Here is a 22,759-nt window from a genome sequence, read left to right as displayed (position 1 = left end):
CAAATGTAACTATATTTCAGATATTAGCTTCTTTTATTAAAAAAAAAGAATTGTCCCGTCGATTTTTGGCAATCTAGGGAGTGGCCTGTGTCCCACCCACCACCTTACAAGACACACCCTAGTCCTAACTCAAGGTGCTGACTTGGGGTGAACAGTCCTCTCTTCAGAAATAGCCAGTAAGTCCCGCCCAGAGTGCTGCACCAGAGCTAGGAGCCAATACGACAAAAAGGCCAATTCATCACAGATTTCGTATTTTAAAATATTTATATCTGGGTATTAGTTTTGCTTTGTCATTTGAACGTGTATTTGACTGTTTCATTACAAATGTAACTATATTTCAGATATTAGCTTCTTTAAAAAAAAATTAAAAAATTGTCCCGTCAATTTTTGGCAATCTAGGGAGTGGCCTGTGTCCCACCCACCACCTTACAAGACACACCCTAGTCCTAACTCAAGGTGCTGACTTGGGGTGAACAGCCATCTCTCCCAAAATGGGCAGTAAGTCCCGCCCAGAGTGCTGCACCAGAGCTAGGAGCCAATACGACAAAAAGGCCAATTCATCACAGATTTCGTATTTTAAAATAATTATATCTGGATATTAGTTTTGCTTTGTCATTTGAACATGTATTTGACATTGTTTCATTACAAATGTAACTATATTTCAGATATTAGCTTCTTTTATTAAAAAAAAAGAATTGTCCCATCGATTTTTGGCAATCTAGGGAGTGGCCTGTGTCCCACCTACCACCTTACAAGACACACCCTAGTCCTAACTCAAGGTGCTGACTTGGGGTGAACAGTCCTCTCTTCAGAAATAGCCAGTAAGTCCCGCCCAGAGTGCTGCACCAGAGCTAGGAGCCAATACGACAAAAAGGCCAATTCATCACAGATTTCGTATTTTAAAATAATTATATCTGGGTATTCGTTTTGCTTTGTCATTTGAACGTGTATTTGACTATTTCATTACAAATGTAACTATATTTCAGATATTAGCTTCTTTTATTAAAAAAAAAGAATTGTCCCATCGATTTTAGGCAATCTAGGGAGTGGCCTGTGTCCCACCCACCACCTTACAAGACACACCCTAGTCCTAACTCAAGGTGCTGACTTGGGGTGAACAGTCCTCTCTTCAGAAATAGCCAGTAAGTCCCGCCCAGAGTGCTGCACCAGAGCTAGGAGCCAATACGACAAAAAGGCCAATTCATCACAGATTTCGTATTTTAAAATATTTATATCTGGGTATTAGTTTTGCTTTGTCATTTGAACGTGTATTTGACTGTTTCATTACAAATGTAACTATATTTCAGATATTAGCTTCTTTAAAAAAAATAATAATAATTGTCCCGTCGATTTTTGGCAATCTAGGGAGTGGCCTGTGTCCCACCCACCACCTTACAAGACACACCCTAGTCCTAACTCAAGGTGCTGACTTGGGGTGAACAGTCCTCTCTTCAGAAATAGCCAGTAAGTCCCGCCCAGAGTGCTGCACCAGAGCTAGGAGCCAATACGACAAAAAGGCCAATTCATCACAGATTTCGTATTTTAAAATATTTATATCTGGGTATTAGTTTTGCTTTGTCATTTGAACGTGTATTTGACTGTTTCATTACAAATGTAACTATATTTCAGATATTAGCTTCTTTAAAAAAAATTTAAAAAATTGTCCCGTCAATTTTTGGCAATCTAGGGAGTGGCCTGTGTCCCACCCACCACCTTACAGGACACACCCTAGCCCTAACTCAAGGTGCTGACTTGGGGTGAACAGCCATCTCTCCCAAAATGGGCAGTAAGTCCCGCCCAGAGTGCTGCACCAGAGCTAGGAGCCAATACGACAAAAAGGCCAATTCATCCCAGATTTCGTATTTTAAAATAATTATATCTGGGTATTCGTTTTGCTTTGTCATTTGAACGTGTATTTGACTATTTCATTACAAATGTAACTATATTTCAGATATTAGCTTCTTTTATTAAAAAAAAAGAATTGTCCCATCGATTTTAGGCAATCTAGGGAGTGGCCTGTGTCCCACCCACCACCTTACAAGACACACCCTAGTCCTAACTCAAGGTGCTGACTTGGGGTGAACAGTCCTCTCTCCCAAAATGGGCAGTAAGTCCCGCCCAGAGTGCTGCACCAGAGCTAGGAGCCAATACGACAAAAAGGCCAATTCATCCCAGATTTCGTATTTTAAAATAATTATATCTGGGTATTAGTTTTGCTTTGTCATTTGAACGTGTATTTGACATTGTTTCATTACAAATGTAACTATATTTCAGATATTAGCTTCTTTTATTAAAAAAAAAGAATTGTCCCGTCGATTTTTGGCAATCTAGGGAGTGGCCTGTGTCCCACCCACCACCTTACAGGACACACCCTAGTCCTAACTCAAGGTGCTGACTTGGGGTGAACAGCCATCTCTCCCAAAATAGCCAGTAAGTCCCGCCCAGAGTGCTGCACCAGAGCTAGGAGCCAATACGACAAAAAGGCCAATTCATCACAGATTTCGTATTTTAAAATAATTATATCTGGGTAGTAGTTTCGCTTTGTCATTTGAACGTGTATTTGACATTGTTTCATTACAAATGTAACTATATTTCAGATATTAGCTTCTTTTATTAAAAAAAAAGAATTGTCCCGTCGATTTTTGGCAATCTAGGGAGTGGCCTGTGTCCCACCCACCACCTTACAAGACACACCCTAGTCCTAACTCAAGATGCTGACTTGGGGTGAACAGTCCTCTCTCCCAAAATAGCCAGTAAGTCCCGCCCAGAGTGCTGCACCAGAGCTAGGAGCCAATACGACAAAAAGGCCAATTCATCACAGATTTCCTATTTTAAAATATTTATATCTGGGTATTAGTTTTGCTTTGTCATTTGAACGTGTATTTGACTGTTTCATTACAAATGTAACTATATTTCAGATATTAGCTTCTTTAAAAAAATGTTAAAAAATTGTCCCGTCAATTTTTGGCAATCTAGGGAGTGGCCTGTGTCCCACCCACCACCTTACAAGACACACCCTAGTCCTAACTCAAGGTGCTGACTTGGGGTGAACAGTCCTCTCTCCCAAAATGGGCAGTAAGTCCCGCCCAGAGTGCTGCACCAGAGCTAGGAGCCAATACGACAAAAAGGCCAATTCATCACAGATTTCGTATTTTAAAATAATTATATCTGGGTATTAGTTTTACTTTGTCATTTGAACGTGTATTTGACTGTTTCATTACAAATGTAACTATATTTCAGATATTAGCTTCTTTAAAAAAATAAACAAATTGTCCCGTCGATTTTAGGCAATCTAGGGAGTGGCCTGTGTCCCACCCACCACCTTACAGGACACACCCTAGCCCTAACTCAAGGTGCTGACTTGGGGTGAACAGTCCTCTCTCCCAAAATGGGCAGTAAGTCCCGCCCAGAGTGCTGCACCAGAGCTAGGAGCCAATACGACAAAAAGGCCAATTCATCACAGATTTCGTATTTTAAAATAATTATATCTGGGTATTAGTTTTACTTTGTCATTTGAACGTGTATTTGACTGTTTCATTACAAATGTAACTATATTTCAGATATTAGCTTCTTTAAAAAAAAAGTAATAATTGTCCCATCGATTTTAGGCAATCTAGGGAGTGGCCTGTGTCCCACCCACCACCTTACAAGACACACCCTAGTCCTAACTCAAGGTGCTGACTTGGGGTGAACAGTCCTCTCTCCCAAAATAGCCAGTAAGTCCCGCCCAGAGTGCTGCACCAGAGCTAGGAGCCAATACGACAAAAAGGCCAATTCATCACAGATTTCGTATTTTAAAATATTTATATCTGCGTATTAGTTTTGCTTTGTCATTTGAACGTGTATTTGACATTGTTTCATTACAAATGTAACTATATTTCAGATATTAGCTTCTTTAAAAAAAAAGTAATAATTGTCCCATCGATTTTAGGCAATCTAGGGAGTGGCCTGTGTCCCACCCACCACCTTACAAGACACACCCTAGTCCTAACTCAAGATGCTGACTTGGGGTGAACAGTCCTCTCTCCCAAAATGGGCAGTAAGTCCCGCCCAGAGTGCTGCACCAGAGCTAGGAGCCAATACGACAAAAAGGCCAATTCATCACAGATTTCGTATTTTAAAATATTTATATCTGGGTATTAGTTTTCCTTTGTCATTTGAACGTGTATTTGACATTGTTTCATTACAAATGTAACTATATTTCAGATATTAGCTTCTTTAAAAAAATAAAAATAATTGTCCCGTCGATGTTTGGCAATCTAGGGAGTGGCCTGTGTCCCACCCACCACCTTACAAGACACACCCTAGTCCTAACTCAAGGTGCTGACTTGGGGTGAACAGTCCTCTCTCCCAAAATGGGCAGTAAGTCCCGCCCAGAGTGCTGCACCAGAGCTAGGAGCCAATACGACAAAAAGGCCAATTCATCACAGATTTCGTATTTTAAAATAATTATATCTGGGTATTAGTTTTGCTTTGTCATTTGAACGTGTATTTGACATTGTTTCATTACAAATGTAACTATATTTCAGATATTAGCTTCTTTAATAAAATAAACAAATTGTCCCGTCGATTTTAGGCAATCTAGGGAGTGGCCTGTGTCCCACCCACCACCTTACAAGACACACCCTAGTCCTAACTCAAGGTGCTGACTTGGGGTGAACAGTCCTCTCTCCCAAAATGGGCCGTAAGTCCCGCCCAGAGTGCTGCACCAGAGCTAGGAGCCAATACGACAAAAAGGCCAATTCATCACAGATTTCGTATTTTAAAATATTTATATCTGGGTATTAGTTTTGCTTTGTCATTTGAACATGTATTTGACATTGTTTCATTACAAATGTAACTATATTTCAGATATTAGCTTCTTTTATTAAAAAAAAAGAATTGTCCCATCGATTTTAGGCAATCTAGGGAGTGGCCTGTGTCCCACCCACCACCTTACAAGACACACCCTAGTCCTAACTCAAGGTGCTGACTTGGGGTGAACAGTCCTCTCTTCAGAAATAGCCAGTAAGTCCCGCCCAGAGTGCTGCACCAGAGCTAGGAGCCAATACGTCAAAAAGGCCAATTCATCACAGATTTCGTATTTTAAAATATTTATATCTGGGTATTAGTTTTGCTTTGTCATTTGAACGTGTATTTGACTGTTTCATTACAAATGTAACTATATTTCAGATATTAGCTTCTTTAAAAAAAAAAATAATAATAATTGTCCCGTCGATTTTTGGCAATCTAGGGAGTGGCCTGTGTCCCACCCACCACCTTACAAGACACACCCTAGTCCTAACTCAAGGTGCTGACTTGGGGTGAACAGTCCTCTCTTCAGAAAGCGGCAGTAAGTCCCGCCCAGAGTGCTGCACCAGAGCTAGGAGCCAATACGACAAAAAGGCCAATTCATCACAGATTTCGTATTTTAAAATAATTATATCTGCGTATTAGTTTTGCTTTGTCATTTGAACATGTATTTGACTGTTTCATTACAAATGTAACTATATTTCAGATATTAGCTTCTTTAAAAAAATTAAAAGAATTGTCCCGTCGATTTTTGGCAATCTAGGGAGTGGCCTGTGTCCCACCCACCACCTTACAAGACACACCCTAGTCCTAACTCAAGGTGCTGACTTGGGGTGAACAGTCCTCTCTTCAGAAATAGCCAGTAAGTCCCGCCCAGAGTGCTGCACCAGAGCTAGGAGCCAATACGACAAAAAGGCCAATTCATCACAGATTTCGTATTTTAAAATGATTATATCTGGGTATTAGTTTTGCTTTGTCATTTGAACGTGTATTTGACATTGTTTCATTACAAATGTAACTATATTTCAGATATTAGCTTCTTTAAAAAAAAAGTAATAATTGTCCCGTCGATTTTAGGCAATCTAGGGAGTGGCCTGTGTCCCACCCACCACCTTACAAGACACACCCTAGTCCTAACTCAAGGTGCTGACTTGGGGTGAACAGTCCTCTCTTCAGAAAGCGGCAGTAAGTTCCGCCCAGAGTGCTGCACCAGAGCTAGGAGCCAATACGACAAAAAGGCCAATTCATCACAGATTTCGTATTTTAAAATAATTATATCTGGGTATTAGTTTTGCTTTGTCATTTGAACATGTATTTGACATTGTTTCATTACAAATGTAACTATATTTCAGATATTAGCTTCTTTTATTAAAAAAAAAGAATTGTCCCGTCGATTTTTGGTGTAGCGCTCTGCTAATTTTATATATTGTTTATTTTATGTTCTGGTTAACAGAAATACAAGATATTCTGAAGTATGGGTCAGTTCTATTGTCCCTGGTGTGTAACTACATTTTTGTATTAATATGTGTTAACGCAGTTATAAAGGGGAGGTGTTGAAATATCCTCTGTTGTGAGTAACCTTTGAACCCTCTGTCATTTTGTTTGTATTGGATGGCTAGCTGTCAGTTTGTTTGTTATCCAATCAGAGCCATCCTGAGAGCAGTTGGGCAACCTATCGGGTTGTTAAAGGGGGCGGGACGAAAAAAACGAGTGAGGAGAAAAAAAAACGGAGAGATATTATGAGCAAAAAGTTAGTTCTAAGTTCTGTATGATTGATATATTACTGGTCATCAAAGTTGAGAGCCAAAGGGGGAATTTTTCTTGGTTTTTGTCACTGTGTAACCTGGTTAAAACGGGAGAGTGAGTTTAGTTTGGAGCTGGTTAAATCGATCACGGAGATTCTTCTGAAGTGAAGCCAACGTCAACCATGTGCGAACTGCTAATAACTAGCCATGTGGGAATTGCTGCTATATAGTCAGGAATCCACTTTGCCACCGAGTTTCTGAGTGAGTATGGACATTGTGAACTAAAATGAAAATGACATTTTGGACAAGAAATAGTTAAGCTCATTTAATCTTGTGGACTTTTGGCTAGTGTGCGTCAGATGCTGCCACCCATGTTGCTGCAATAGATGTGCTCAGGATTCGCGCTGCAGGCGGGAGGTGTTGCGTTTGCACATGAACGGACGGAGTTTCTGGATGGGTTTCATCATTGCGTATCTCACCATTGGACGGATCAGAGTGGATAGACGGTCACTATAATCTGTCTGGTATCGAGGAATCGTGAGTACGGACCATATTATTTGGAACGGTTTCAACTGAGCTCCAACAAGCGCGCCAACGTTGTGGTACCACAAAACTGAGACATAAAAGAAAAAACCCCGGGGTATTGTTCATTGTATCTAATTTGGAACATGAAGGCATGTTAAAAGGTTAACTCATCTAGTTCTAAAAAACCAACAACAATATAAATACATTTTGAGTTTAACATTCAACCGTTGTGGTCTGATATTTAAGTGTGTGTGATTGAAATGTGATTGTGATTTTAGTTTCAACTTTGCAAATAAGGGTTATAGTGGCAAATTATATGTGCATGGGAGTTTATTGCTCACAGCAAAACACAACAAACAAACACAGTATAGCTGTATTCAAGTTAACCAGGCCTCTCTACACTCTAGCCAGAGTTGCATAAAAAAATTTAGTTGCTGTTAATACATCCCGATTTTCAATTCAAGTAACCTCTCACAAATTCATTCCCCATGCACATAAAAAAATAAATAACTGGAATTGTGTAGGAGGGTTACACGTGGGGGCTCGTCCGGGATTGTTGTTTACTGTTGTTTTGTTTTGTGAGCAGGTTTATAAAATATAAACCTAAATGAGGTAGCTTAATAGCCTATAGCCACTAGTGTGTGTTTCAGAGGATTTTTTTTTTTTTTTCCGCATGTAAAGCTAATATAACATGGATTCAGAACAGATTTTCAAATGGTGTAAAGACAAAGGTATTGATGCAGGTAAAGCCTTTGTGCTTAGTAGGGTGTCACTTGGTGTCACTGATGAGACTATGTATAAGGTACTGGATGAGGTTGAAGTTTTCGGTCCCTGTAAAATAAGAGGAAGGTGTGTAGAACACTTCAGTAAAAGCCAGTTAGTTTTAGTCGAAACTATTAAGGAAATAACTAAGACTGACATACCTGAACAGTTACTAGCTGGAGATGACTTTGGACCTTGGATAGTGAATGTTACTGAGACCCAGAGTGTTCCTGTACCTGGTAAAGGAGATTTCCATTCCAAGTTGCTGTCATTCTTAGCAAATGAAGGGAAGACACTAGCTGATGTCACAGGCTTACTTACCTCTGCTTCTGCTCCACCCATCGCTCCAGACCTGAACACAAAGCTGGTGAATGCCATCTCCTCACTAGTTGAAAAATGTCAAGCCACGCCTGTAGATGGACCGGGCTATCGCAAGCTACGCATGTTCTCAGGAATGAAACCCACTCCACATGGAGAAGAGGAGTATGACGCTTGGGCGGAACAGACCACCCACATGTTGGACGAGTGGCAATGTTCTGATGTTGTCAAGAGACAGAGAGTAGCTGAGAGTCTTAAAGGGCCAGCAGCAGATATTGTCCGAGGTTTGAGAGTCACTAATCCCCAGGCCACTGCCAATGACTACTTTAAAGTCCTTGAAACAGCTTTTGGAACCACAGACAGTGCAGCTGATCTCATGGTAAGGTTTCGTAATACACTCCAGCAAGACGGTGAGAAATTATCAGCCTACTTACTCAGATTAGACAAACTATTGCATGCAGTCCATCGTAAAGGTGGAATTGAAGTGTTTGACATGAACCGAGCGCGCATTGATCAAGTTGCTAGAGGTTCTCTGCCTCATGACCTTGTTGCCCTTCGTATAAGACTGACTTACAAACTCAAGCCTCCTCCCAGTTTTACTGATTTGCTTCGGGATGTAAGAGAAGAAGAGGAGATGATCCTTGAAAGACCGATGGTGAAGAAGGGTACGTCTTTAGCTATTGGTAGACGTGCAGAGTGTGCTACAGCCTCAGTTGTACATGTACTGCCAGAGCCTGCGCCAGTTTGTGACGTAGCAGAGAAAGATCCTGCAATAGAGAGTCTAAAGAAAGAATTTCAAGGTCTCAAGACTGATGTTGCACGCCTCCTTTCTGCCTCCGTGACTGCATCAGCAAGCGTGGCACAGCAGGTAGACCAGAACCCCAGCCAGAAAGCTACTGGAAACTCGTATACACGTGTGAAGGAGAGGGCTCCCAAACCTCAGTATCGTGCTGATGTCTTTTGCTACAGATGTGGTGAAGATGGTCATTTCCAGCGGGAATGTCAAAACCCAGAAAATCTCAGAAAAGTGAACAAGCGTCTCTTGAAAATAAAACAGCCGACGGGAAACTTTCCAGGGGCTCAGTAGAGGAACGGCCTGACGCTCCGGGGAAGATACGTTCCACAAGGTGTGACACGCTACCAGAAAAGATGGCTAACTTGCCAGAGGGTTTAGTTGGACCTAGCTCTATTGTCTCAGTGCAAATTGAGGGCATTTACGCCAAAGCTTTACTTGATAGCGGGTCTCAAGTTACCCTACTGTATCGCTCCTTTTATGATAAGTATCTGAAGCACCTGCCTTTGACCCCTATCGAGTGCCTGGAGATTTGGGGCCTCAGTGCAAAGGAGTATCCATATAATGGTTACGTGTGCTTGAAGCTTGAGTTTACTGGAGATGTAGTGGGAGTAGCTGAGACCGTAGAAACACTTGTGCTTGTGTGTCCAGACCCGGTCATGAAAGGGGATGTTTCCGTCGTGGTCGGCACAAACACCTCTATAGTTCGAAGACTGTTCCATTCATGCAAAACACATGGAGGAGATCATTTTCTTAACACCCTGTCTGTTCATCCAGTAATAAAAGAAGCTTATGAAAAGTTTCAGGAAACTCCTGACGACACAGCTGAGATAAAAAAAGGAACAATCTGGTTCACACGAGACAAGCCTTTCACTATTCCACCCGGCGGCGCTGCAACGGTTGTTGGTATTCCAAAGTTTCCTGGAGGTCTCTCTAGCCAAGCTGTTCTCATAGACCGTCCGGAGGAGGATTGTTTTCCCGAAGAGCTTCTGGTCATGCCGGTTGTTGAAAAGTCCATTGCTGTTCACAGTCGTCGCATCACAGTCACCCTGAGAAATGTTTCCAGTCATAATGTGACATTAAAACGTGGAGTTCCTATTGCTCATCTATTCCCTGTAGATGTAATAAACACAGTTCTTGAAAAGGAGGGTCCTAAGCTGTCAACACCTAAATTGTCCCCGTCTTCTTTCAACTTTGGTGATTCTTCTGTGCCTCCTGAGTGGAAGGAGCGACTCTGTCAAAAGATGATGGAGAGAAAAGAGGTTTTCTCCTGCAGTGAGTTCGATGTGGGTTGTGCAAAGAGCACACAACACAGCATTCGGGTGACAGATGATCGACCTTTCAGAGAACGTTCTAGACGTTTACCACCAGGTGATTTGGAGGATGTGAGGAAGCATCTGAATGATCTCAAAGAGGCCGGAATCATTTCAGAATCTAGAAGCCCCTATGCTTCTCCAATAGTTGTGGTTCGCAAGAAAAACGGCACCATACGAATGTGTGTGGACTATAGGACGTTAAACAGGAGAACGATTACGGACCAGTACACAGTCCCTCGTGTGGAAGATGCTTTGTCCTGCCTTGGTGGTAGTCAGTGGTTCAGTGTGCTTGACCTCAGAAGCGGCTATTATCAGATCCCTTTAGCTGCTGTTGATAAAGAAAAGACAGCCTTCACTTGCCCAGCAGGGTTTTATCAGTTTGAACGGATGCCGCAGGGGATTTGTGGGGCCCCGGCCACATTTCAACGGATTATGGAAAGGACTGTTGGTGATATGAATCTACTGGAAGTGCTGGTGTATCTGGATGACGTGATTGTTTTTGGAAGAACATTAGAGGAACACGAGCAGCGCCTTCTTAAAGTCCTCGACAGATTGAAGGAGGAAGGATTAAAGATATCTTTGGATAAATGTCAGTTCTGCTGCCCCTCTGTTACATACCTTGGCCACATTGTGTCTAGGAATGGCATTGCTACAGACCCTGCAAAGATTGAGGCTGTGAAATCATGGCCACGCCCAGAAAACATCACTGCTCTTCGTTCCTTCCTTGGCTTCTGTGGATATTACAGACGTTTTGTAAAGGATTTCTCCCGAGTCTGTTATCCACTCAACCAGTTGCTTCAGGGCTGCATTGTGGCTGGAAAGACAGGGAAAGTGACAAAGAAAAAAAAGAACATCGAAGAGCAGAGGAAAGCACAAGCAGGCACAGCAACAAAAGATTGGTATCATCCTTCTGAGACTTTTGGTGCTAGGTGGGATAAAGACTGTGAGAAAGCTTTTGAGGCTTTAAAGAGAAGTCTTACAGAGGCGCCTGTGCTGGCAATCGCCAACCCAAAACTGTCATATGTGCTGCATGTTGATGCAAGCAGAGAAGGATTGGGAGGTGTCCTTTATCAGGATCAGGGAGAAGGTTTGCGCCCAGTTGCTTTTGTCAGCAGAAGCCTCTCTCCAGCAGAAAAGAATTATCCCACGCATAAGCTCGAGTTTCTGGCGTTAAAATGGGCTGTTGTTAACAAATTGCATGATTATCTCTATGGAGTTAAGTTTGAGGTCCACACTGATAACAATCCGTTAACATATGTTTTAACTACGGCTAAATTGGACGCAACAGGTCATCGATGGTTGGCGGAATTGTCAACATATGATTTTAGTCTGAAGTATCGGCCTGGGAAACAGAACGTGGATGCGGATGCATTATCACGCCGTCCTCATGCGAATCAAAATGCTTCACATGAGAAGGAAACACTGCTTGCCACCACAGTCCAAGCTGTCTGTCACATGTCCAAAGTCAGAGTACCTCACTGTCGCCGGTGCAGAGCTGTGGATCTCATGGGCTCATCCAAAGACGGGGTGCCCAGAGCCTATTGCAACTTGTCTTTCCTGAACACTCAACAGTTGCCCAAATTGAGCACAGCAGAAATCTCAAATTCTCAGCAGAAAGACTCATGCCTTGGAGAAGTGTGGCGTGCTATCATTCAGAAGAATGCCAACTACGCCAGCAAAGAGAAACATCCTGATGTGTCATTGTTGTTAAAAGAGTGGGATAAGCTATTGATCAAAGACTCTGTGTTGTATAGAATGAGCCATCCACCAAACAAACCAGTTCGGCAGCAGCTGTTGCTCCCACAAGAGTTCAGATCAACTGTGCTCCAGTCGTTGCATGACCAATCGGGCCATTTGGGAATTGACAAGACATACGGGCTGATACGAGAGCGGTTTTACTGGCCTCGCATGAAAGTTCAGGTTGAACGATACTGCAAGAGCTGTCCGAGGTGTATTCAGAGGAAGACGCTGCCTAAAAGAGCTGCTGAGTTGTCACATCTTAACAGTGATGGACCGATGGATCTCGTCTGTATGGACTTTCTGACGATTGAGCCTGACTCCAGAAATATCGGCAATGTGCTCGTAGTTACAGATCATTACACCAGGTATGCTCAAGCTTTTGCAACTAAGGATCAAAAGGCATCGACTGTCGCTAAGGTTCTGTGGGAACAGTACTTTGTTCACTATGGTTTGCCAAGAAGAGTGCACTCAGATCAGGGCAGGGATTTTGAGAGTCGCCTTATCCATGAACTGTTGAGCATGCTTGGCATAAAGAAATCCAGGACCACTCCCTACCACCCTCAGGGTGACCCACAGCCTGAGCGTTTTAACAGAACACTTCTTGACATGCTTGGAACTTTGGAGACACAAGACAAAAGTAAATGGAGTAAACACCTCAGCCATCTTGTGCATGCATACAATTGCACAGTGAATGAGTCAACAGGCTATTCTCCATATTTGTTAATGTTTGGACGAGAAGCCAGGCTGCCAGTAGACGTGGCATTCGGTGTCTCAAGTGATGGCACCTCCACACAATCCTACTTGAGGTATGTCAAAAACATGAAACGTGAGCTTCAAGCGGCCTATCAGTTGGCTGAGAGGATGGCAGATAAAAAAAATGAAGGGAACAAGCAACGCTATGATCAGAGAGTTCGTTTCTGTCCATTAGGTTCCGGGGACAGGGTCTTGATCCGAAACCTGGGTTTACAAGGAAAGCACAAGCTTGCTGATCGGTGGAAAGATACCCCTTACATTGTGGAGAGTCAACTGCCTGGTTTGCCCGTGTTCAAACTGAAGCCAGAGAGTGGACATGGGCCTGAAAAAATACTGCACCGAAATCACATTCTGCCGATTGGAAAGGAAGTGCAGCTGCGGCCTGAGATGAACAAGGAGCTCCCGAAACGAAGGAGAGCCAGCAAGCGGCTCAAAGCAAAGAGAAAAGAGAACAATGATACTCCTTGCTTACCAGCGCCTGAACAGGATGATATGAGGGAGGTAGCATCTGACTCCGAAGATGATGAGATGGGTGTATGGCATGACTATTGTGTACCACGAGAGTTACAAGGATCAGAACCTCAAAACATTGACTACTGTGAGCCTTTTAATCTGGATTTGGATCTGGCTGTTTTGACAAGTAACTCAGAAATGGATGAGACCGCTGACGAACCTGCCGCCGTGGAGGAGGATGACCATCTGGTACAAAATGTGACTGCAGAAATTGGGAAACGAGACAGAGACACAGAAATACAGACGTCAGACGAAATAGCTGAGAGACTAAGCGGTATAACAGAAAGTCCTGACAAGACAACTCGACCTCAGAGACTAAAGAAAGTTCCAACCCGACTAACTTATGACTTTCTAGGGACCCCGACGTCAGTAGCTGTTGGTACACATAGTGCTACCGTAGTTGAGGTAAATGACCAGAAAGATTCTTTAGGCCTATCTCCTATTAAGAGATATAAAAGTTATTTTTACAAATGGATAGGTTAAGGGGAAGGTTAGTCATTTTCCTAACACAGTCTTTTAAGAAAATGTGTTTATTTTCTTGAATGTGATTTATGGTGTTAGACATGTCATGAGGGCATGACCATTTTCTTTCTGGGGGGAGAATGTAGCGCTCTGCTAATTTTATATATTGTTTATTTTATGTTCTGGTTAACAGAAATACAAGATATTCTGAAGTATGGGTCAGTTCTATTGTCCCTGGTGTGTAACTACATTTTTGTATTAATATGTGTTAACGCAGTTATAAAGGGGAGGTGTTGAAATATCCTCTGTTGTGAGTAACCTTTGAACCCTCTGTCATTTTGTTTGTATTGGATGGCTAGCTGTCAGTTTGTTTGTTATCCAATCAGAGCCATCCTGAGAGCAGTTGGGCAACCTATCGGGTTGTTAAAGGGGGCGGGACGAAAAAAACGAGTGAGGAGAAAAAAAAAACGGAGAGATATTATGAGCAAAAAGTTAGTTCTAAGTTCTGTATGATTGATATATTACTGGTCATCAAAGTTGAGAGCCAAAGGGGGAATTTTTCTTGGTTTTTGTCACTGTGTAACCTGGTTAAAACGGGAGAGTGAGTTTAGTTTGGAGCTGGTTAAATCGATCACGGAGATTCTTCTGAAGTGAAGCCAACGTCAACCATGTGCGAACTGCTAATAACTAGCCATGTGGGAATTGCTGCTATATAGTCAGGAATCCACTTTGCCACCGAGTTTCTGAGTGAGTATGGACATTGTGAACTAAAATGAAAATGACATTTTGGACAAGAAATAGTTAAGCTCATTTAATCTTGTGGACTTTTGGCTAGTGTGCGTCAGATGCTGCCACCCATGTTGCTGCAATAGATGTGCTCAGGATTCGCGCTGCAGGCGGGAGGTGTTGCGTTTGCACATGAACGGACGGAGTTTCTGGATGGGTTTCATCATTGCGTATCTCACCATTGGACGGATCAGAGTGGATAGACGGTCACTATAATCTGTCTGGTATCGAGGAATCGTGAGTACGGACCATATTATTTGGAACGGTTTCAACTGAGCTCCAACAAGCGCGCCAACGTTGTGGTACCACAAAACTGAGACATAAAAGAAAAAACCCCGGGGTATTGTTCATTGTATCTAATTTGGAACATGAAGGCATGTTAAAAGGTTAACTCATCTAGTTCTAAAAAACCAACAACAATATAAATACATTTTGAGTTTAACATTCAACCGTTGTGGTCTGATATTTAAGTGTGTGTGATTGAAATGTGATTGTGATTTTAGTTTCAACTTTGCAAATAAGGGTTATAGTGGCAAATTATATGTGCATGGGAGTTTATTGCTCACAGCAAAACACAACAAACAAACACAGTATAGCTGTATTCAAGTTAACCAGGCCTCTCTACACTCTAGCCAGAGTTGCATAAAAAAATTTAGTTGCTGTTAATACATCCCGATTTTCAATTCAAGTAACCTCTCACAAATTCATTCCCCATGCACATAAAAAAATAAATAACTGGAATTGTGTAGGAGGGTTACATTGGCAATCTAGGGAGTGGCCTGTGTCCCACCCACCACCTTACAAGACACACCCTAGTCCTAACTCAAGGTGCTGACTTGGGGTGAACAGTCCTCTCTTCAGAAATAGCCAGTAAGTCCCGCCCAGAGTGCTGCACCAGAGCTAGGAGCCAATACGACAAAAAGGCCAATTCATCACAGATTTCGTATTTTAAAATATTTATATCTGGGTATTAGTTTTGCTTTGTCATTTGAACATGTATTTGACTGTTTCATTACAAATGTAACTATATTTCAGATATTAGCTTCTTTAAAAAAATTAAAAGAATTGTCCCGTCGATTTTTGGCAATCTAGGGAGTGGCCTGTGTCCCACCCACCACCTTACAAGACACACCCTAGTCCTAACTCAAGGTGCTGACTTGGGGTGAACAGTCATCTCTCCCAAAATGGGCAGTAAGCCCCGCCCAAAGTGCTGCACCAGAGCTAGGAGCCAATACGACAAAAAGGCCAATTCATCACAGATTTCGTATTTTAAAATATTTATATCTGGGTATTAGTTTTGCTTTGTCATTTGAACGTGTATTTGACTATTTCATTACAAATGTAACTATATTTCAGATATTAGCTTCTTTAAAAAAATAAACAAATTGTCCCGTCGATTTTAGGCAATCTAGGGAGTGGCCTGTGTCCCACCCACCACCTTACAGGACAGACCCTAGTCCTAACTCAAGGTGCTGACTTGGGGTGAACAGTCCTCTCTCCCAAAATGGGCAGTAAGTCCCGCCCAGAGTGCTGCACCAGAGCTAGGAGCCAATACGACAAAAAGGCCAATTCATCACAGATTTCGTATTTTAAAATAATTATATCTGGGTATTAGTTTTGCTATGTCATTTGAACATGTATTTGACATTGTTTCATTACAAATGTAACTATATTTCAGATATTAGCTTCTTTTATTAAAAAAAAAGAATTGTCCCGTCGATTTTTGGCAATCTAGGGAGTGGCCTGTGTCCCACCCACCACCTTACAAGACACACCCTAGTCCTAACTCAAGGTGCTGACTTGGGGTGAACAGTCCTCTCTCCCAAAATGGGCAGTAAGTCCCGCCGGGAGTGCTGCACCAGAGCTAGGAGCCAATACGACAAAAAGGCCAATTCATCACAGATTTCGTATTTTAAAATAATTATATCTGGGTATTAGTTTTGCTTTGTCATTTGAACGTGTATTTGACATTGTTTCATTACAAATGTAACTATATTTCAGATATTAGCTTCTTTTATTAAAAAAAAAGAATTGTCCCGTCGATTTTTGGCAATCTAGGGTGTGGCCTGTGTCCCACCCACCACCTTACAAGACACACCCTAGTCCTAACTCAAGGTGCTGACTTGGGGTGAACAGTCCTCTCTTCAGAAATAGCCAGTAAGTCCCGCCCAGAGTGCTGCACCAGAGCTAGGAGCCAATACGACAAAAAGGCCAATTCATCACAGATTTCGTATTTTAAAATAATTATATCTGCGTATTAGTTTTGCTTTGTCATTTGAACATGTATTTGACATTGTTTCATTACAAATGTAACTATATTTCAGATATTAGCTTCTTTTATTAAAAAAAAAGAATTGTCCCGTCGATTTTTGGCAATCTAGGGAGTGGCCTGTGTCCCACCCACCACCTTACAAGACACACCCTAGTCCTAACTCAAGGTGCTGACTTGGGGTGAACAGTCCTCTCTCCCAAAATGGGCAGTAAGTCCCGCCCAGAGTGCTGCACCAGAGCTAGGAGCCAATACGACAAAAAGGCCAATTCATCACAGATTTCGTATTTTAAAATATTTATATCTGGGTATTAGTTTTGCTTAGTCATTTGAACGTGTATTTGACATTGTTTCATTACAAATGTAACTATATTTCAGATATTAGCTTCTTTTATTAAAAAAAAGAATTGTCCCGTCGATGTTTGGCAATCTAGGGAGTGGCCTGTGTCCCACCCACCACCTTACAAGACACACCCTAGTCCTAACTCAAGGTGCTGACTTGGGGTGAACAGTCCTCTCTCCCAAAATGGGCAGTAAGTCCCGCCCAAAGTGCTGCACCAGAGCTAGGAGCCAATACGACAAAAAGGCCAATTCATCACAGATTTCGTATTTTAAAATAATTATATCTGCGTATTAGTTTTGCTTTGTCATTTGAACGTGTATTTGACATTGTTTCATTACAAATGTAACTATATTTCAGATATTAGCTTCTTTAAAAAAATAAAAAGAATTGTCCCGTCGATTTTTGGCAATCTAGGGAGTGGCCTGTGTCCCACCCACCACCTTACAAGACACACCCTAGTCCTAACTCAAGGTGCTGACTTGGGGTGAACAGTCCTCTCTTCAGAAATAGCCAGTAAGTCCCGCCCAGAGTGCTGCACCAGAGCTAGGAGCCAATACGACAAAAAGGCCAATTCATCACAGATTTCGTATTTTAAAATGATTATATCTGGGTATTAGTTTTGCTTTGTCATTTGAACGTGTATTTGACTATTTCATTACAAATGTAACTATATTTCAGATATTAGCTTCTTTTATTAAAAAAAAAGAATTGTCCCGTCGATTTTAGGCAATCTAGGGTGTGGCCTGTGTCCCACCCACCACCTTACAAGACACACCCTAGTCCTAACTCAAGGTGCTGACTTGGGGTGAACAGTCCTCTCTTCAGAAAGCGGCAGTAAGTCCCGCCCAGAGTGCTGCACCAGAGCTAGGAGCCAATACGACAAAAAGGCCAATTCATCACAGATTTCGTATTTTAAAATAATGATATCTGCGTATTAGTTTTGCTTTGTCATTTGAACATGTATTTGACATTGTTTCATTACAAATGTAACTATATTTCAGATATTAGCTTCTTTTTTTAAAAAAAAGAATTGTCCCGTCGATGTTTGGCAATCTAGGGAGTGGCCTGTGTCCCACCCACCACCTTACAAGACACACCCTAGTCCTAACTCAAGGTGCTGACTTGGGGTGAACAGTCCTCTCTCCCAAAATGGGCAGTAAGTCCCGCCCAGAGTGCTGCACCAGAGCTAGGAGCCAATACGACAAAAAGGCCAATTCATCACAGATTTCGTATTTTAAAATATTTATATCTGGGTATTAGTTTTGCTTTGTCATTTGAACGTGTATTTGACTATTTCATTACAAATGTAACTATATTTCAGATATTAGCTTCTTTAAAAAAAATAAACAAATTGTCCCGTCGATTTTAGGCAATCTAGGGTGTGGCCTGTGTCCCACCCACCACCTTACAGGACAGACCCTAGTCCTAACTCAAGGTGCTGACTTGGGGTGAACAGTCCTCTCTCCCAAAATGGGCAGTAAGTCCCGCCCAAAGTGCTGCACCAGAGCTAGGAGCCAATACGACAAAAAGGCCAATTCATCACAGATTTCGTATTTTAAAATAATTATATCTGGGTATTAGTTTTGCTTTGTCATTTGAACGTGTATTTGACTGTTTCATTACAAATGTAACTATATTTCAGATATTAGCTTCTTTAAAAAAAAAGTAATAATTGTCCCATCGATTTTAGGCAATCTAGGGAGTGGCCTGTGTCCCACCCACCACCTTACAAGACACACCCTAGTCCTAACTCAAGGTGCTGACTTGGGGTGAACAGTCCTCTCTTCAGAAATAGCCAGTAAGTCCCGCCCAGAGTGCTGCACCAGAGCTAGGAGCCAATACGACAAAAAGAACAATTCATCACAGATTTCGTATTTTAAAATATTTATATCTGGGTATTAGTTTTGCTTTGTCATTTGAACATGTATTTGACTATTTCATTACAAATGTAACTATATTTCAGATATTAGCTTCTTTAAAAAAATAAACAAATTGTCCCGTCGATTTTAGGCAATCTAGGGTGTGGCCTGTGTCCCACCCACCACCTTACAAGACACACCCTAGTCCTAACTCAAGGTGCTGACTTGGGGTGAACAGTCCTCTCTCCCAAAATGGGCAGTAAGTCCCGCCCAGAGTGCTGCACCAGAGCTAGGAGCCAATACGACAAAAAGGCCAATTCATCACAGATTTCGTATTTTAAAATAATTATATCTGGGTATTAGTTTTGCTTTGTCATTTGAACGTGTATTTGACATTGTTTCATTACAAATGTAACTATATTTCAGATATTAGCTTCTTTTATTAAAAAAAAAGAATTGTCCCGTCGATTTTTGGCAATCTAGGGTGTGGCCTGTGTCCCACCCACCACCTTACAAGACACACCCTAGTCCTAACTCAAGGTGCTGACTTGGGGTGAACAGTCATCTCTCCCAAAATGGGCAGTAAGTCCCGCCCAGAGTGCTGCACCAGAGCTAGGAGCCAATACGCCAAAAGGCCAATTCATCACAGATTTCGTATTTTACAATAATTATATCTGGGTATTAGTTTTGCTTTGTCATTTGAACGTGTATTTGACATTGTTTCATTACAAATGTAACTATATTTCAGATATTAGCTTCTTTAAAAAAAAAAATAATAATAATTGTCCCGTCGATTTTTGGCAATCTAGGGAGTGGCCTGTGTCCCACCCACCACCTTACAAGACACACCCTAGTCCTAACTCAAGGTGCTGACTTGGGGTGAACAGTCCTCTCTTCAGAAAGCGGCAGTAAGTCCCGCCCAGAGTGCTGCACCAGAGCTAGGAGCCAATACGACAAAAAGGCCAATTCATCACAGATTTCGTATTTTAAAATAATTATATCTGGGTATTAGTTTTGCTTTGTCATTTGAACGTGTATTTGACTGTTTCATTACAAATGTAACTATATTTCAGATATTAGCTTCTTTTATTAAAAAAAAAGAATTGTCCCGTCGATTTTTGGCAATCTAGGGAGTGGCCTGTGTCCCACCCACCACCTTACAAGACACACCCTAGTCCTAACTCAAGGTGCTGACTTGGGGTGAACAGTCCTCTCTCCCAAAATGGGCAGTAAGTCCCGCCCAGAGTGCTGCACCAGAGCTAGGAGCCAATACGACAAAAAGGCCAATTCATCACAGATTTCGTATTTTAAAATAATTATATCTGCGTATTAGTTTTGCTTTGTCATTTGAACATGTATTTGACATTGTTTCATTACAAATGTAACTATATTTCAGATATTAGCTTCTTTTATTAAAAAAAAAGAATTGTCCCGTCGATTTTAGGCAATCTAGGGAGTGGCCTGTGTCCCACCCACCACCTTACAAGACACACCCTAGTCCTAACTCAAGGTGCTGACTTGGGGTGAACAGTCCTCTCTTCAGAAATAGCCAGTAAGTCCCGCCCAGAGTGCTGCACCAGAGCTAGGAGCCAATACGACAAAAAGGCCAATTCATCACAGATTTCGTATTTTAAAATATTTATATCTGGGTATTAGTTTTGCTTTGTCATTTGAACGTGAATTTGACTGTTTCATTACAAATGTAACTATATTTCAGATATTAGCTTCTTTAAAAAAATTAACAAATTGTCCCGTCGATTTTTGGCAATCTAGGGAGTGGCCTGTGTCCCACCCACCACCTTACAGGACACACCCTAGTCCTAACTCAAGGTGCTGACTTGGGGTGATTAACCAGCTTTGCCTAAATATCCAACTGGTGTGCAATGTGCGCTTTTTGTCCATTGCTACAACTGACTGTGCTATGGGGACAAAGCTGCTCAGTCCCAGTTTTATAGGTTACATTGTGTACCTTTAACTATAACATGTTTGATAAATAGTTATTTGTTCAATCTTACTTGTTGTCGACTTCTGGCATCTGCTGTAGACTGTTTTATCGCACTTTCCTGTTGCCTGAAGTCCTCGTTGTGCAAATCTGTGTGGCCAAGAAATGAAAATTCAATGATATGATAACGGTTAAAGAAAAAAAATGTATTTGCACACAAAGCATGTTTTGAGCACTTGTAAATGTGATCAATACTGTACATTCCGCTGCTTACGCTTTAATACTACACAGATCTAATGTACATGCGATTTCTTTCCCAGGTGTTTACATTCACAGACATGGACTGTGTTTATGTGAACTTTGTGTGATTTAACCTTGTGTGTATGGACAGTTTAAGGGCAATAAAATGCGAAAGAAAACATAGTTTAGTAACACGTCAGTCACGCGGCTTGTGACAACGGGAATATTCCAGAAAGTAAGGCTATCTTACGGTCAAACATTAGCTGAACTCTTGGTTGATTAACCCAAACACTAATTCACTGTGAATCTCTGTTCACAGGTGTCACTTGTCTAGTCATTTGTCTCAGTGTATTTAAGCCCTCATTTTTGCCATGCGTCTTGGTCTGTTATTGAATATGTAAACCTGCTGAGTTGGTGAGTGTTTTGTAAAGCCGAGTTTGTTTCGCAACGCCTTTGATTTATGTTTTATAATTTGTAAATAAAGAGACTGCACCTGGGTTCTTCAACTCGCCTTCCAGTGGACTTCTTGTTACATTGTGGTAGCTATATAATGTTATTTTGTTGAAATGCACTTTATAAAATAAAAAAAATCTTTCATTAAAGCTATTAAATCAAAATCTATATCTGATGCCGCTGCACTGACATCTCTCTGTGAAAGTCCCTGGCCATTTTGCTCTAGCCCTTACAAAAACATTTTTTTACAGGTTGTAATGTATGAAGTTGGAAATTTCCCTGTATAGCCTAAGTAGGCTATAATGTATAAATTCACATCATCTCGCACATTGATCGGCATTCAGAGTTTCAGTGTTTTTTTGTTTTGTTTTTTTTTTGCAACAGGACGTTTTGTATGCTATAATAATCATGTATTTCTATAATAAAAACATGATATATCTTCGTACCTTTCCAATAATAAAAAAACTATTATAGCCATGTTCTCTTTGCGTTCTCTAAGTGTTTAACGTTAATCAGTATTTTTATTATAATTTGCATCAAACAAACAGCAAAGTTCTTATTCACAGTGATTATTGCCACTGATTATTAAACGAATATATTAAGAATGATTGCACAACCAACAAATAGCCTACTAGGTGGCGATATTCACCATGTAAACCGGCATTAAACAAAAGAAGAAATATAGTATGGCACCAGGGCCGGACTGGGACACAATTTCAGGCTGGGAAATCCTACATCCATCCAGGCCAAATTTAGAATTTACAAACACGGACAAACCTATTTTTTCCCCTAAATAATTAAAGGCTTTATCTTGAACGGTACCCTCACTTCCCTTTTCCTTTTCTTAATTTTCCCTAATATCTCTCTGTCTCTCCCTTCCACCAGGATCATCAGCCTCATACACTAAGTAAAGCGGAGTACTAGTGTTATTGGAAATTTAAACTAAAACATTATTATAATAATAATAATGCATAATATATGTATGCATGTATAACGCGTGTGTATTTTTATCGTACCAGTCTCTTCTACACCTGTCACTTTTTCTGGCCTCATGTTACAATCAGAACTGAAAATCAACCACCTTATAATTTGTTTGCCCAGAATCTACATCTATTTTAGTAAAAATCAAAGTATTATATTTAAGAAAAA

At 41.2% G+C, this 22,759-nt stretch overlaps 1 protein-coding gene across 1 annotated transcript; it reads left to right on the top strand.

Moving 5' to 3' along the window:
* Positions 1 to 7,752: 7,752 nt before the first annotated feature.
* Positions 7,753 to 9,228, top strand: LOC307126323 (paraneoplastic antigen Ma1 homolog; the record flags this gene model as incomplete). The annotated part of the gene is made up of 1 exon (XM_079816787.1): positions 7,753 to 9,228. The coding sequence occupies one exon, from the start codon at positions 7,753 to 7,755 to the stop codon at positions 9,226 to 9,228; it is 1,476 nt and encodes a 491-aa protein (XP_079672913.1).
* Positions 9,229 to 22,759: the final 13,531 nt, after the last annotated feature.

This window comes from Gobio gobio (genome assembly GCF_949357685.1).
Source record: "Gobio gobio genome assembly, chromosome: 5".
Lineage (NCBI taxonomy): Eukaryota > Metazoa > Chordata > Actinopteri > Cypriniformes > Gobionidae > Gobio > Gobio gobio.
This window is presented reverse-complemented; position numbering and strand designations above follow the sequence as displayed.